General features: G+C 39.7%; 1 protein-coding gene across 2 annotated transcripts in view; it reads right to left on the bottom strand.

Moving 5' to 3' along the window:
- Positions 1-16,245, bottom strand: part of KHDRBS1 (KH RNA binding domain containing, signal transduction associated 1) — a 35,454-nt gene extending 19,209 nt beyond the window's left edge. Inside the window, exons 1-4 of one of the 2 annotated variants that reach the window (XR_004423855.1) lie at positions 15,572-16,245; positions 5,390-5,514; positions 4,486-4,602; positions 1,887-2,033 (exon numbers count right to left, since the gene is read on the bottom strand). Coding sequence is in view for 1 of the 2 variants with exons in the window: in XM_033114227.1 (XP_032970118.1) it covers positions 1,887-2,033; positions 4,486-4,602; positions 5,390-5,514; positions 15,572-15,953 (771 nt within the window). In the remaining variant the exon portion in view is untranslated. The remainder of the gene's footprint in view (positions 1-1,886; positions 2,034-4,485; positions 4,603-5,389; positions 5,515-15,571) is intronic. The other variant, XM_033114227.1, reaches the window with a different exon arrangement.
- Positions 16,246-17,984: the final 1,739 nt, after the last annotated feature.

Below are 17,984 nucleotides of genomic sequence, written 5' to 3'. Positions count from 1 at the left end.
TCTTTCTCACTAGATTGTGAGCTCCTTGGGAGCCATTTTTGTAACTTCAGACCCAAGCATAGTATTTGGCACCTACCAGATACTTAACATATGTTTGGGATGAACAAGGAACCTGAGGCTCAGAAAAGTGAAATAATAACTTGTCCAAGATGACGCAGATAAAGCTCCCAGTCCAGTGCTCTTCTAACTGTACCAGGAAGCCTCTCTGGTATAGTTAATGGTTCTAAGGGGAAAACGGAGGGCTCTGGTCATGGATGCAAAAGTAGGCTCACTTTTTTTCTTCATAAGAGGGAAGAATTGAGTCAAATGCCATTTGCAAATCTTTTCACATATTTCCTGATGAGAGCCGTTCAGTCTTATTAGGTTGGTGCAGAAGTAACTGCGGTTTTTACAATTATTTTTAACTTATTAAACTGCAATTACTTTTACACCAACCTAATAATACTTCATGCATTTTTATGCATTCCAGGTGGATACAGCTTTAAGAATAGAAGATTCTAGTCACCACAGAGATGACTCACCACAGCTCTTTAGCTCCTCCCACCTTACATATTACTGCTGCTTGAGACACACTGGAGAATCAAGTGACCAGTGACAGCCAACGTGCTCAGTCTCCCAACTGCCACATCAACAGTGAGGAAACCCAGATCTCCCTGGCACGCATCTTTTTTGAAGATCCGCTTACAAGGAAGCCTTGTAAACCTATCCCTTTTGAGAAATATTCTGAGACTAACAATAAAGACGAGATGGGCATTTTCCCACAGTCCTTCAGAAACAGAATGGCTCAGGATGCTTCAATACAACACCTCAAAAACAGTCAAAAGAATTCCCTTAAGGGAAAATTGACCAGCTCTGGATTTTTCTCTAGGATATTTAAAATTGCTGTTTCACGTTGAACATTCTAATGAAGACGAGGTACATGGAAGCAAAGCAGCTGCTGAGACATCTGAGACAGTGTCGGAATCCCTGGAGCTCAGCATTATAGGTATGCACTGCTAATAAATTTTTGCTCTACCAATTCTCACCACATTTAGTTCTAACTCCCTCATTTTACATATATAAGAAAACCAAGAACTATAGCTACTTTTAGTTTTAATGATGAAAATTAGATGCTTACTCAATTCTAGTTGAACAGTATTCCAAAAACTTTCTAAGGTTCCAGATTCATCCTTGGCTATTAAATATTTAATAGTAGTATGCTAATTCTAACAACTACCAAGCCTTGCTAAATGGCAAAAATTACACTATTTTCTACTTATTCAAAGAATGGATCCTCTGACCAGGCAGTAATAAACAACATAGATAACCCGGTTCGTCCCAAATTCTTCTCAAAGGAGCTGCACACGAATCTGTTTAATATTGTCAGTCAAGCCTGTAGTAATCATGTCTATTTCAAATCAAACTCTACTTGAATAAACTCCTCTAGGAAATTTAATCCATTAACATTAGATACTAGAAGCTTTTTGCTGTTATCCTCTAGACTCTCTATAGGAACCAAAACATAAATCCTTGAGGGCAGAGGGTTTATGACCATCGTAGTAATTTTCCTATCATAACCCTCTGGTTCCACACTAGTACCAAAGTGCTTAGTTTAGCGAAGACCCTGTTAAATATTTGTTAACTAGATGTTAGAACGCCAGACACATTATGGACCTAAGATACAACTAAGATCACATTAGACAAGGATGGGTAGAGTGGCCTTGGGGCACAGTGCTTTGAAAACTAGGTACAAGTAACGGACTACTTCAGGAAAAGAAGCGTAAGTGTAGAATTTGGTATGCAATTTCAGGTTATGCAGAGACCCTAGTTAAGCATCCCTGCCTTAGCAACAGCACAATATCCCAGTTCTCTCCTGCTCAAACGACACAGGATATGGATTTTCTTACTGGTACTAGAAACTTCTTGACTTCCTCCATAGCATGGGCCATAAGAGCATAAGCCTCACAGGGGGGTCCAAAGACTTCAATGAAGACATGCAGATCCATATTCAAGTGGGCATATTTGGGGTCTCCACCTTTGCGCAGCTCTTCCTCCTGTGGAAAAATGCGAAACAAACAAACAAATAAATAAACAAATAAAAATCACATCACAGGGACTAGGGAGCAAACGACACCTTTACCTTAAGGCCAAAGGGACAGCAAGAAATAACCCTAACATCTAAGAAAAACAGTCAAGTGCAAGAAGAAAGTAAAACAAGCTCTGGAGAATAATAATTTACACAACCTGCTAAACTTGTAATTGGTCTGCTGCTAAGTTAACTACTGTCTTGAATCCTGGCATATTCATTGGAGCTCTTATTAGAAAGTACAGAAGAGACAAACTTAATTCCAGTCTCCATTCAGATAATAGCTGTTTATCAATTATTGATTCATCCATTGATTCATTCACTCATTGCCAAGCACTTGCTTTTATTATTTTTTTTCCTTAAATTGTTTTCTGCCCGACTCTCTCCTCTCCTACAACTGTAATTGCACATATGCTGGATTGCATGATAATGCTTTCACAGGTAACTAAGACTCTGTTCATTTTCTTTCAGTCTTCTGTATCTTCATACTTTGGCTTGAATAGTCCTGTCTTTAAGTTCTCTGATTTCCACCCCCCTTTGTTCTCCTTCAGTGTCTTACATTATCTCATGCTCACCCAGTGAAATTTACATTTCAGCTGTCACAGTTTCATTTTCCGTGTATAACATCTTTCTCCTAATTATGTGCTTTTTTCCTTTATATCCTTGAACAAATTATATTAATAATAATTATTTTCAAGACTTGTCTGCAAATCCCATATCTATTATTTCTAGGTCTTTTTCAATTAAGTGATTTTCTTTCTTGGTTATGGGTCACATTCGATAATTTCTGTAGGTTTAATAATTTTTTGACAAATAGAAATAAAAGTAAAAAGAAAAAAATGCAATAAAGTAATTTAAACTAATTTTATTAATAATTAATTTATTTTTATTCCCCTTTAGCAAACATCAGCTTGTTCTCTATGTCTCTGGGTCGGTTTTGTATGTTTATTCATTTATTTTTTTAGATTCCACATATAAATGAGATCATATGGCATTTGTCTTTCTGTCTGATTTATTAATATTTCACTTAGCATAATAATCTCTAGGTCCATCCACATTGTTGCAACTGGCAAGATTTCATTTTTTATTGCTAAATATTTTTTTTGTGTGTGTGCGTGTATGTATACACATCTTCTTTATCCATTCATATACTGATGGTTATCTAGGTTGCTTCCATATCTTGGCTATCACTAGTAACTGCTGCAATGAACACAGGGGCGCATATATCTTTTTTTATTTAATTAAAGTTTATTGGGGTGACAAATGTTAATAAAGTTACATAGATTTCAGGTGTACAATTCTGTAATACATTATCTGTATCTCACATTGTGTGTTCACCACCCAGAGTCAGTTCTCTTTCCATCACCATATATTAGTGCATATATCTTTTTGAATTAGTGTTTTTGTTTTCTTCAGATAAATACTCAGAAGTGGAATTGCTGTACCTTATGGCAGCTACATTTTTAATTTTTTGAGAAATCTCTATACTGTTTGCCAATCATTGAATGATTCATTCATTGATTGTCAAGCATTTGCTTTTAAATCCCAGGTAGAGCTGTTAATCACCAGCCCTTCTTATCTGCTTATACGAGATAAGAGTTCTAGGGGAGGAAAGAAATCAGGATAGAGATAAGAAAATCTCATGTAAATCTCATTAGCTAGAATAACATACTTCAGCTCTAACTACTCTTCTAGTTGAGAAATGGGAGTAGACAAAAGAAGGTCTGAGAAAACAACATTCATCAATTCGGCTGCGTAAAAGGAGGCCTGAAAGAGTAAGTTTTTAGGCTGTAGCAGGGATGTCTCATCTAAAAATCTGACCCTAGAAGGCTAAATAAGACTATTCTTCTTTTGTAGGATGTTTCTTGGCACTTACAAAGTACAAAGCGAATGAGGCTATGGCAAGGAAATCAATAAGCGTTAGGTTCTTTTGTCAGGATCACCCATGGCTCCTTTTGGAATACCTTCTTTTAGTGGGCCTCACATTCCAGCTGATTATAAAACAAGCCAGACAACTAATCCCAGACTTACCTGCTCTTAGAACACTATTGCTCCTTTCCATGTTATTGCAAAGGGAACATGCTATTCAAATTTTAGTGTTTCTAGTCTGGGTAAGTTTTAGTACAGCTCACCTTCCAACTTTTCATAGATAAGATTCCTAATGCCAAAGTTTCTCCTGCTGTTTCCACTGTTACATAGTCAAAAGTCAGAAAGAAAACAATCACCAGGGAACAGCTAGGCTTTCATGGTTGCCAAGCAAATGTATTACCTTGGTCTACAATCTCTTACATCCAAAGCAAATTTAAAGGAGTCATATTCTGTACATACGCAAGTGCTAACTTCCATAAGGCATCTATACTGGACCCTGGGCTACTGAAAGGCATTATGGTATCTTACCTCATTAATTAATGCCAGCTTACCTTGGCTTTGTCTCTCATTGAGCCCTTTCCCAACACAGAGATCTTTGCACCAGTCTCTTCTTGCAGTCTTTTGATAGTATTCCCTTGTGGTCCAAGGATTTTCCCCACAAAATTAAACTGACAGAAAATAAATAGATTTCTAAATACACATGTTCCTATAAAACATTTCCACATATATTATCTCATTTTATCTTCAACAACCTGTAAACCAGGTACAGTTCCATTCCCGTTTTACTAAAGGATATTAACTGAGGTTGTACTAATAAAATGGTTCACCTAGGTTATCAAAGTGGCAGTTCCTAGACTTGAATTTGGGATTCCTGATACGGTCTGGTGCTCCTTCCACAATATCACACTGCAACCCCTAGTACTTTAACACACATAAACATTTTTAAGGAAGTCACCTCATAACAGAACAGACATATGGCACCCTTTTGTAGTACTAGTTTGGTAAACTAAATATAATTGCCTCCCTGAAAAAAGGAAATAGGAGACGAAAAGGAGGAGGAGAAAGCATTTACTTTAAAGCTTTGAGTAAGAAATAAAATTAACTTTATCTAGCCAAGAATTTGTCATATTTCCTTTATTTAGATTTCAGGTCAATCTATTAACAGAACAACACTTCAGGGTTCCATTTTTTTTTCCTTTGAACTTGGAGCCTAAACAAACATTTGAGAAAGAAACTCGTTTTGATAATAAAAAGATGATTTTATTTCCTTCCTGGCTACAGCTATGCTACTAGTAATGGACTTGTTTCAACTGCCAGAAACAAGTATACAAGTATGGAAGAGAAGCTTCACAGGCGTAAGTTCCTGATGCACCAATCTCCGCCATTTGTTATGAAAGCCCATGACTCTCACACTCAGGAAGACAACTCAGAGACGTGAGGCGCCTGTCACCTTACCTTTGGATACTGCTTGACAGGAATCAGCACCCGCTCCTTCAGCTTCATGTTCTTGTGAGAAAATAAATCCAAGTAATTCTCCTCATCATCCTTTTTTGAAAGTCCTTTCTGAATCTTCTCAATCTCTGAATGAAACAAACAATTTAATTGAGTTTTGTTCTGGTAAGTAAAGGCGAATTTCCAAATATACATAAAGTGATGAGATGGAGTGCCATGTAATCACACCAAATGGTTCAGCTGGATGTGTTAATTTCAGATAGAGACTGACTGAAAGTACCAAAGCTACATGGAACAGGAAACCCAAAGCTTGCTTCTAATAAAAGCAGTTTGCTCTTCCACGACCCCACCTAAAGCCTCTACATCAAGAGACATTAAAATGTTTCTTAGAATAAATGGATTTAACAATAATGGGAAGAGATGGGGGGAAAGGGATAAATGAACTAAAAAAATAAAATAAAATCTGCATCAAGGAAAAGTACAAAGTCCTATCTTGATGAAGAAATAAAAGTCAATAACTTAAATATACAATGGAGGGAAAAAAAATATACAATGGAGAATCCCATTAAAATTCCACTATCATGTTTTCCCGAAAAGAAGACCTAGCCGGACAATCACCTCTAATGCGTCTTTTGGAGCAAAAATTAAAGTAAAATAAGACCCGGTCTTACATAACATAAGACCAGTCTTATATAATATAAAACCGGGTATAATATAATATAATACCGGGTCTTACATTAATTTTTGCTCCAAAAGACACATTAGAGCTGATTGTCCGGCTAGGTCTTACTTTCGGGGAAACACGGTAACGACAGCAGTGCTTTGGACAGTAGTAGTCCTTAAGAGTTTGAAAGAGCTGGTTCTTGCTCTGTCACTCACTAGTTGTGTGAACTTTGAAAAGTTATTTAATTGCTCTGATTTTTGGTTTCCTTATTTGTAAAATGAAGGCAATATCTACCCCATGAGGTTGCTATAAAACAGAATAAAATAACATGTGTGCACGTTAATTGAAGTCCATTTCCTGGGAAGTGTCAACATTATCCAAATTCAGTCAATATCATAAGGAAAAAAATGCACCAAGGTACTTTCAATTTGCAGGCTAAGACAGTTTCATAAGATAGAACCTTAGCATCCAACAGTATTTCCTATCATTAGGGAACTTCATCTATTCATTCATTTGTTCGTTCATTTGTTCACTCAGTGGTTGCAAGTGTTTGAGTGCTTCCTACTAAAAAGAGGCAGTCATTAACCACTATGGGAAAGCGGTAAGGGCCAGGCACCTATCCTATAAGTATAGGAGACACAACAGAACAGTCAGTATGCTCCCCGTCTTCATTATATTTATGTACTTGAGTTCCCAGTCTATGAAGTTAGCAGAGAAGTATAGGTAAGTGCTACGACAGGGATACTAACAGACGTGGGGGCAGAGCGTGCAGGTAACAGACAGCAGCTAAAAGGTTGTATGGTCAAAAATGTATATTCCCTAAAATCAGTGGAACATTCTAAAAACACAGAATGTTTTCCTTACATAATATTCCCACCGTGTTCCTATCATTTTAAGGCAAGGGTTCTCCAACTTCAGTCTGCATCAGAATCACCTGGGGGGCTTATTAAACTAGATTGCTGGGCCCCAACCCCAGTCTGGGATTTGCATTTCTAACAAGTTACCAGTTGATGCTGATATTGTTGGTCTGGGGACCCCACTTTGAAAAATCACAGGTTTGGTATAAAGATGTACTACTTCAAAGTATTGCGCAAATCTGTAACTTTAACAGTTTTTAAAAAACTTTAGACTAAGTCCAACTGTGAAGTACATAAAGGAAAGTTACTTTGACCCTCACAGGATTCCTAAGAGCTCAGAATTTCAAACACAAGGCATCTTGTTTAATAAAAAGCCCAATTTCAGATGTTATATAGTATGTAGTGAGCTAACTGACCCACTTATGCCTGAGAGTACACATTCCCTTACTTTTTGACAATTAAAACTGCTAATCATATTGTAAATATTCTTAACTAAACCTTTACTCCTATGAGACTGTAAATGCAGTGCTCTTCACACGCCTATGTTTCAATGCTTAGAATAGAGAACAAATTTGACCTTATAATTAACAGACTAAATGCTTCATTCAACACCTTCTTTGTTTGCTGTTTTACTGGTGGTGTATCCTGACCCCCACCCTTTCCCACCTACTGCTAATATTAACTTTTTCTAGTCACTAGTTTTGAGCCTACCATCTCTGAACACATCTCTTTGTGAGTTTCCAGGCTGGGAAACTGGGTACTCAATCCTCAAAAGTTCTAAAGGAACAAAGATGCCACCTTTTTTATCTGAAAACATCAGTGAGTAGCTTCTAAAAATGTGGCACAAATTGCATACCTCATTTTATCTATGTCCCTCAGTGTTTATTAATTGCTACCATCCAATTAGGCCCGTCAGCTGTATTTTACATCACTTCCCAGAAACTTTCTTGGTTAGTGCAAGATGACTCAAAGTCTATTAATCTGTTGTACTCCTATACTAGGAAGAAGGGCTGCAAAAATGGAATCCAGTAGAAAGGTTTACATGCAGTGTGATGCACCCAGTGAATTTAAGGCCTTTTTCTAACATGGCTCCTTCTACTGTATTTTGAACTAGTCAGATCTTAATTAGAATCCCTTTGTCCAATTTATCTCACAATTTAAAAACGACCATTAAAGCATTTTTAGAGAGTTCAGAGAACAATGATTTTAAATAAAACTGAGAATTGAAAAGATGAAAGAATCAGGGGAGGTTAGCCTAGAACACAAAAGACTAAGAGGCAGCTTGAAATCTTCAAGAAAGGTCATCTTCCATGTTTGGAACAAAAGGACTGAACATTTATTCAATGCCTACTATGTATCAAATACTGCACAAATATTACCTCACTTAGCCTAGAAAAATAACTCAGTGAAGTATGGTACTATCCCCATTTTATACTTGAGGAAACAAACTCAGAACAGTTAAACTGATAAGTCATGAACTATTAAAGTACCAGAATAAGGATTAAATAAAACCTAGACTTTCTCTAACTTCAAACATCATGCTTTTATTATTGCCTCTCAATGAGGGGTTTGTGTGTTGTGGGGAGGTTGGGACTTGCTTTAAACAAGAAAAAGCTGATTTTTTAAAATTTTGGGAAGTACAGTTTATAACCTCAGACACTGTCATGCTGAAAGGGCTAAAGGCAATGAAAGGACTCTGCAGGTGCCTCAGGTGTTCAGTGTCTTTTTCTACATTTCTCTCTGTGGCCTCACTTCTCTTGGGAACAAGGATCAGGCTATCATGGGTAGAAAAAAAATCAAGGAGAAGCTTCTTAAAAATGGCTTACCCGCAGGCAAAAGTCCTTTCTAGACAACCTTTTTGAAACTAACTCCTTTAAATCTTTGCCTAGGCCTCTGGAGACCTTGGATGTCCCAAGAGCCAAAGAAAGAAAACCTAAGGTGTAAACAACACAGAAGGGTGTTACCCATTTGTTTCCTAGCCAGATACTTTCCCTGATCATCTTATCCGAAGGCTTCTATGTATCAGGGATTTTGTATTTATTGTTTCATTTTGTCTTCCTAACCAGGATTATCTCCATTTAACAACTGAAGAAGTCTGGGCTCAGACTATGTAACTTGCCCAAGATCACAAAACTAACTAGTGACAGAGCAGGCACATAAACCCCGGTCACTCCTTACATCAAAGCACATTCAACTCATCTTGTGGCATTTCTCTTACTCTTTTTTAGTGTAACTTAACCTTTCCTCTTTTGGTAGGTCTTGTCACAGCCAGACAGTGAACTCCTAAGGGTGAGGGTTTTTTTTTATGTATTAAAAAAATACATACTTTTTTAAATGTATGTCTTAAAGGGAAGAGCATCGGTTTTGAAGCTAGACAGAACTGAGTTTGATTCCCAGCTCTGCTACAAGCTTGGTATGTGACTTTGAGCAAGTCATTAAACCTCTATTAGTCTTCCCTTCTGACTTTTAAGACGGAGAATAAGAAAAAAAGAAAGAGCTTTAATGAACACAAAAATGTTAACACCAGAGAAGTTTGAAAAAATGATATACAAACTTTATCAACTAGATTGGCTTAACTAAAACCAGATTATCATGTACACTCACTCTACTAACTGAACATTTGACAAGGGCTGCCTAAGAAACACAATGGTCAAGATTTTCTGACTAAGGCATCCAGAGACAGTGTTTCTAAGAGGGTAAGACTCATAGTATAGCTGCTCCAGAAGGTCAGGGGTCACACCTTCCTCTTGACTCTCAATGCACTTAGTTCATACTTCTAACCACAGCACTCCTTCCCCTGGTTAACCATTTATAATCCCTTTCCATTACTAAACTGAGTATCTGCCATTCTTAGTACAATGCCTAATACACAATAGACATCTATAAACATTTACTGAATGAAAGAAATGTACCATTTACACTCACTTCTAACTTCCCTTAAAAGATTTACATCTTTATCATTCCCAAATTTATAATTCTCCGTCCTGTAACTTTTCTCTTGGTAACACCTTTTGGAATCACAGGTCCAGTAAGCTTACTATCTTTGTTTAAAAACACATTATTTTTATTTATCAAATTATTTATAATTTTAAGGAAGAGCACAGATTCTTAATTTTTTTGAGGGGGAGGCGGCAGGTTCATAGGCCCCTTTGAGAATCTGATGAAAGCTACAGAATAGCTCCCCAGAAAAAGATACAAACAATATTTCATACACAATGTTAAGTAAGGGTGGGTACTGATTAAAAAAAACCCCCCCAAAGCCTGAGTTAAGAACTCTACGGGGCTCAATTCACACATTCCAGGACAGTGGCAAACCCTATTATGGCATATTGACCATAGTCTCTCAAATCCCTTTCTTAGGGCATAATTTAGAGTTTAGGGCTTTTTTTCCTTAAAAAAAATTTTTTGAGATGATTGTAGATTTATATGCAGTTGTAAGAAATGAGATCTCATATACCTTTTACCCAGTTTTCTCTCTATAACCAGTTTTCTCAATATAACCAGATTATTAACAATACAATATATTGACTTAATTCAGATTTCACCAGTTTTACATGCACTTATTTGTGTGTCTTTAGTTCTATGCAATTTAATCAGATTCATGTAACCACCACCACCACCAGTCAAGATACAGAACAGTTCTATCACAAAAATTCTTCATGCTACACTTTAATAGCCAGTCATCCCCCTCCATCTCTCCCTCACCATTGGCAACCACTAACCTATTCTCCATTTCTAATTATTCTGTCTTATCAAGAATGTTAAATTAGTGGAATTACACAGTATGCAACCTTTTGAGATTGGCTTCTTTTACTTGGCACACTTCTCGAGATCTATACAAATTGCTGCATTCATCAATAGTTACTTTCTTTTTATTGCTGAGTAATATTCCATGGTATGGATGTACTGCAGTTTAAACTATTCACCCATTGGAGACATATAGTTTGTTTTCAGTTTTTGCCTATTATGAATAAAGTTGCTATGAACATTCATGTACAGGTATCATGTGGACCTAAGTTTTAATTTTTCTGGGATAAATTGCAATTGCTGAGTCGTTTGGTAAACATGTTAGTTTTATTAAAAAACTGCTTTATCAGATACACACACAGACACAATATTTTGCTTAATCTTACGAATATTATGTTCTATAAAAATAGTATTGTACTATATGTATGTAGCCTTATGGAATTTACTTTTTCACCCAATATTAAGATTTCCAAGATTTCTCCGTGTTGCTGCATATAGCTGTAGTTTTCTTTTTCATTGCTGTATTAATATTTCATTTTGAAAATCTCAGTATCCAATCAATGGTGAAACAAGAAGTTATACCATTTTGTAAACAAGGTGCACCACTTTTGAATGAAGCATTCACGTGCAAGTTTCTTTGGGTATATTCCTAGGAAAGCTATTGCTGAATTTTAAGAAATTTGAATGTTCAACTTTCAGGTGAAATGCTAAACTGTTATCCAAAGAGGCTGTACCAATTCACACTTCCACCAGCAAAGTTTAAGAGTTCCTTCTAATTCATACCCTCTCAAGCCCTAAGTCTTGTTTGACTTAATTTTTGTCAGTGTAACAGATTTTCATCATTTTCCTGTCTCCAAAAAATTATTTTCTCATTTATTTTCATTTACTCTTTAAAGCTACTTTATGTTCAACATACCAAGTTGAAAAAAATAAATCTAGTTGGAATTAGTTTGGAAAACGCAAAAACTCAACATGTTAAAGTTCTGTCATTTTTGTAGCATTAGTTCCTTCTTACCCATCTCTCCACACTCATGTCCCCTTAAAAATATTGCATATTTCTTTTTTTATTCAGATCTTCCTTTATCACCTTCAAAAAATTTTTAAGTTGACAGTATGTGATCACAATATTCCTTATCTGTAATATTGAGATGAAAATTGTTTCTGCCTCACAGAATGGCCGGGAAGAGGAAATTTAAGTAGCACATCTCATGGCACATGTTATGTACTCTACAAAGATTAAATATCGTTGTTATTGTTCATTATGATTATTCACATACATTTTGAACTGATTTTTATTGCTTATCCCAAGGCATTTGATACTATTCTAAAAATGAGATTTTTAAAATTATTTCTAACTGGCTAATACTTATAGATCAGAAACCTACTGATTTGTACATCTTTATGTTGAAATCAACCGTATCACCCACCACATTCCTAGGTAAACAGCTACGATGTTGCAAATAGTGATAACTTCTGCCTTTCTTCCCTAATATTTATACTTCTACCTATATTTGACCTACAATTTCTTTGCAATTCGACATTCTGTTTCAAAAATGTTTTCCAGCCCTGTGGAATGAAATGGGACTGTCTAGATATATTTCTATAGTATACTGTAAATAAAATTAAGGAATGAACTATTTTGAAAGTTTCAATAGACTTTGTAAATGTTCTCCACTGAGTGCTTTTGGAAGATGGATTTATGAGTATCCTTTCAACATCTTCTGGGGATTATTAATCTACGCATATTCAAATGTTTACTTACTCCTGAGTTATTTATAGTAACCTGTATTTTCCTAATTGTGGAAAGTAGAAAAAGAACACTGATATACTTAAAAGCATTTTACATTTATTATATAAATATTTAACACAAACGATAAATTATTTTTGTTTCAGAAAACAGGCATGGGTACATTGAGTCCTTGCATGTCTGCAAATGCATTTAATTGTCATTATAGTTAAATACCAGTTTGGCTAATATAGAAGTCTACATTCAAAACGTAAATCCCTTCGAGTTGTGTTGATATTTTCCCATTACGCAATGAAGATGATTATCATTCATCAAATATTTAGTAAGCCGCCATTCACTCTATGTGGCACTCTTTAAGGAACAGGAAATACAGTGATGAATAAAGCAGACAAAAGACTCCTGCCCTGGTGGATCTGACATTCTAGTTGTAAAGAAGGGGTGGTCAACAAACACACACACAACTACAATATACGATGCATCAGATGCTGATCAATGCCAAGTAAAGCTGGGAAAGGGACAGGGAGAGCTTTGTGGATGGTGAAGGAAGAGTGGTCTGGGTCTTGTGGTACCTCTGTGAAGGGGCAGAGGTGCCTGAAGGAGTCACAATCCCAACCACGAGGCTCCGCTCTGGGTTTCCTTCTTCTGTATCTTGGCCTCGTCATCTTCGTTGCTGTTAGATAGCTAGCATTCTGATGCATTCAAGTGGATTTCAGTATTTTGTCCAAGTAGTACAGAATATTTTTATAAGTACAATTTGTATCAGGTACTGTAGTGGAGTGGTGGAGAGGGTTGCGTGTGTGGATCCAGACTCAGACTGACTTCAAATCCTAGTTATGCTTTTTGCTAATTTTGTTACTTTAGGCAATTTAATCTTTGTATGAATGGTTCCCCCATCTGTAAAAGCGAGAATAAGAGTAACTTCCTCATAAGTTTTGTCGTAAAGACTAAATATTTGATGTAAAGTGCTCAGACCACTGCCTAGCACAGTGTGAGTTAGCTGTATTTTTCTCACACGTCTCCTTATCAGAGCTTAAATACTACTATTCTGTCTTCTCTGGGAGTCGGTTGACTTCACTACAATCTCTCTTCCAGATCATTAAAAAATACCTTAAACGTAGGGCCCAATATATATCAAGATTTATTCATGCTGAGAAATTTCCACAGATCTCAAGTCTGTTCTCTCAATAAGCCAACATTACTTTAATCTCATTTCTCCAATTAAAATTTCATTTTAGTTTAAAAAAAAAGACAAAAAAGCCCAAGGTAAAAAAAATTAAAGAGCATTCTCTTGCAACAGAATTTAAGCAGTGAGAGAGGGTGAAAATTATAAATAACTTTAAAGGATCACTAGTTTTTGATGGTTATCCCAAGAAATCACCTTTTACTTAAAAGATGAATACCATACTGGGTACTTGGTGTGGTCAGAAAGGCAAAAAATATGTTGTATTTTCATACCATATTTAGTACCACAGATTTATCACTTGTGGTGACAAGTTATTATCTAATGATTATAGGTCGAAGGGAACTGTGCTAGTGCTTTTACACATCATTTAATCCTCACAACTCACCACTCCACTTTACAGTTGAGGTCACTGAGGTTCAGGAAGTTTCCCAAGTCAAGGGTCAGAATTTCAAGCCTAAGCCAAGACTTTAAAAGTCCTAAAGTTTGTTATTTTATCTCACAAATTTAACCTGGACTAATTAAAGACTTGAGGAAATAAAAATTAGACTACCAAGTCAACCTTTACTACTCGGACATTCCTAAATCTGCTTTCAAATTCAAGCACCTGGGGTTTGCTACATGTAAGACAATAGAAAAATATAAAGATAAAAAGCATTCCTTGCTCTCAAAAACCTTGCCAGAATACATGAACAGTAATGCTTCAAACAATCCATTACAGAACAGCAAAGCACTGAGTTCATAATGTAAACACTTTATCTAACTGTGCTTATTCTTGACCACTGAGTGCTTTATGCTTTTAAAGACCCCTTAGCAATGTTGGGAGATAGAGAACAAAGGGAGCGAAGTATTCTCATAAGGATCTGCCTGTTACATTAACCTTGTCAAAAAGTCCAGTTAGTCACTCATTCAGTGTTGAAGGCTGTGAATTTGTACTTATTAAAATTTAGGTATCATATAAGAACTACTTATTAAAACAACGTTTCAACTAGAAGTGAGGGCAAAACAGACGGCTTTAGGGAGAAATCAGAGCGACTAGGTGATTGGCTAGTGCAGAGCAGAAAAGGAGCAGCGACACAGAACAAAGACTATACTATTCCTAATCTATTTCACTACTGAAGCAAAAAGAAAAAAAAACACAAAGAAAAAGGCTTTCAGGTACAAGCATCGTGCAACTTCCTCAATTTTTGTCCATTTCGTTGGGGAATGTCATGCAAACCACCCGTTCCTCCCTCTTCCCAGTTTCACTGTCTCTAGGGTTATTTTTCCCCTTCTTGAATGATGGTGAACACAAGTTGTAAAATAAGAGGGTCCGTGCTTATTCTTGACCACTTCCAGCTCTGCAGCAATGATTATTTTAGGTGCAAGTCGGAAATACGATTCGGATAACCTCAAGCGTCGATTCCCACCGGTTGCTCCTACCTCGGAGCAACTTAAGCTCCAGTTACCGCTAAGTCTGACCCGGCCCTAGCAACCGCGGCGCGCTGGACAGGGCACTCCAGCCTCACCCCATCTCACCTCCGCCCGCCCTCCCACGGCCCCCCCTCGCTCAGGCTGTCTTCACCTCCTACACCCTCAGTTGAGGCGCCTACCGCCACCCGCAGACGAAAAAGCTTTCCCTTTCGGGGGCAGGGGGAGATAAAGGTTCATTTCTGGAAGAATCTGAGCACTCGGAGCGTGGGGCAGCTGCAAGAGGTGGGAGGGGGATCACAAAGGGGGCGGGAGCGCAGCACTATCCATCAACATCTTTGCACTCAGAGATCGCCAAGTGCCTTTCGGGCCTCCACTGCAGCCTAGACGTTCTCCCTCGCACCCAGGGCCGGGATGGGAATGTGCAATCCAGACTACCGAAGATGAGAATGAGGAAACGAGAAGGGGAGTTCATGACTGCTTTGGTCCCGAGGGGGCGGGAAGAGAGAAGAACAAAGCCGCTGCCACCCATGCTCCCGGGTGGCCGGGCGACCCAGAAGGACTCGGGAGGCCCGCTTACCTGCCGTCAGCAATTGCATGGCGTGAGTGAAGGACGGGTCGAGCGAGTCCTTCTCGGCCATGAGTTCGGGCAGGTACTTGTTCTCCGGCTCCATTTTAACGGAGGCAGTGGCTGAGGGGGGCAGCAGCGGGGTCGGAGCCGGACCGCCCACTGTCGTGTCGGGACCCGTGGCCGAGGGCGGCAGCAGCGGTGGCGGCTGCGTGGCGGGCGAGGCCCGGGCGGTCCCCCGGGATCCCCCTCCGCCTCCCCGGGACCGATGAGGCAGCGGCGGCTGCCGAGACGGCGCCTGACGTACTGAAGGGTGGGCACCCGAGGGGTCCATGGAGCCGCTGCGGCCCGAGGACCGGCTCATGCGCGCGGCGGGGTCGTCCCGGCGCTGCATTGGGGAGGATGTGCGATCGAAGGATCGAGGAAGCGACGCGGCAGCGGCAGAGGCCCGAGTGGCGGTTGGCGGGGGTAGGAGAGCAGGAGCGACGGCGACCGAAGCCGACCCGAGCGACCCAGCGAAAGAGCACCGGAAATGAGGCGTCGCGCGTGCGCAGCCAGTCTCCGGCACCGCCCTTGGGTCTCTCCGCGAAGAACAAAGTCCCCAATCGGGCCACGGCGCCTGCGCACCGGCGAGGAACCCGAAGATGTCGCCTCCCTGCTCCTCTTTTCCCTCGGAGCCCGCCAGGCCAAAGCCTTGTGCGCTTGCGCGGGTGGCGGCGGGCAGCATTCGTTTTCTCTACCACGTGACTGGGCGCTAGCGGGACACGTGTCTCCTCCCCCTTCGGGCCGAGTGCGCGGTGGGGGCGGGGGCTGTGGAATGTCTTTGTCTGCGCGCGGACCCGCGGAGTGTGGGGCGGGAGACCTGTTACTGGCGGGGCCACGCCCCCTCTAACGGCTCAGCAGTAGAGGGGGGTTGTGCTCAATGAGGTGGGAGGGGTTATTGAAGTAGGGGAATAAAAGGAGACCGGCGGGAGAGACGCGAGGTTGCGGGTGGCGTGGGTTAGAGGAGAAAATTGAGGCTGGCTGGGCCTGGGAAGAGAGGAGGAAGAGACAGGGCAGAGGGGAGGCTGGGGTGAAGAAGGAACGACTAAGGGAGAGTCTGACGCAGGGCTGAAGGGTGCAGATGAGAAAGGAAAGCTTGGAGGGAAAAATTGAGGAAGGACTCGGCAGTGGGAAGACTGAAGGCTGTTGGAGGACTTGAACTAAGATTCTTCCGCAAAAAGTGGGCTAGAGGCCAGGTCCATAATCCATGATGGTTGCATCATTAGGGTGGCTCCTTCTACTGATGTGAGTGGTAAGCCTCCTGCCTCTTTTTGGGCCCTTCACACTGGATTCTTCCAGACCTGTTCAAAGAGATCCTTACCACTGCTCTCAAGGCCAAGGTGTATAGTGGACAGTCTGCCAACGCATTCTCCTCATTCTGGTGCCTTCTTTAACCTTTCCTTCCTTTCACAGATATTTGCTTCTCCCTTTCTAAGCACTCCCATCCCTTTTCCTTCTGGATCAGTTTCCCAGAATAAGCCAACGCTTTTCAGGAGCATTTCTGGAAATTATCTTCTGGGTGCCTGGAAACTTTTGATTTTGGGATCTGAAACTTTGAAGCCTTCAACAAGAGAACATTAAGGCCTGGCAACCTTGTGAGTGGGGGAGAGAAACCACCCACAGAAATGAGAACAAAACACAAATATCTTCACAAATTATCACATATATAGATATATTTCTGGTGTCAGGTGCAGTACTTTGAGGTCACAAACGTAGTTTATATTCAAGTAGGAGGAAAAAAAGAATGTTTTAAATAATTGTAATGAAAAATTGTAATGTGACAAATGCCAAGAGATAAGTGAATATTAAGTACGATTGGAGTTCAAAGCACAAGATAGATTTTGGCCAGAGGAGAATGAGTTCCAGGCAAAGGGAAGCGTGAACAAATGAGCAGAGATGAGAATGTCAGAGACGCATTTAAGGAATGGGAGTAATCGAGTTGTGAACTGTGAAGAAATAGTGGGGGGAGACATCAAATGCATGGAGGAGGGAAAGGGGGCAAGGAGGATTTATAGCTCCCTTGCAACTCATTTCTGCTGCTGTCCTTGAACATTCTGCTTGGGTGATGGTGTTACAAATGGCTGAAGTGTCCTTGTTGTGTAATGAGATGCCCAGATGGAGGAGGTACCTTGAGCTGAGGCTAATAAAACTTTGATAAGGAAGTGTCTGAGAAGGAGCTGGGTAGTGGTATCTGTGGGTTTCTAGACGGAATCAACATTCTTACCAGATGGCTGCCAAATCTTACTTTCTCTGAGGGTGGGGTTGAAGGGAGCTTTGAGCTCTTCTTCAGGGTGAGATGCACAAAAGGTAATTTCTGAAACGATGATTGTGTGCCCACAGTGTACTTATTACCAAGTACGTGGTGCAGCAGCCTTCCATTGTG

Source organism: Rhinolophus ferrumequinum, chromosome 9 (genome assembly GCF_004115265.2).
Source record: "Rhinolophus ferrumequinum isolate MPI-CBG mRhiFer1 chromosome 9, mRhiFer1_v1.p, whole genome shotgun sequence".
Lineage (NCBI taxonomy): Eukaryota > Metazoa > Chordata > Mammalia > Chiroptera > Rhinolophidae > Rhinolophus > Rhinolophus ferrumequinum.
This window is presented reverse-complemented; position numbering and strand designations above follow the sequence as displayed.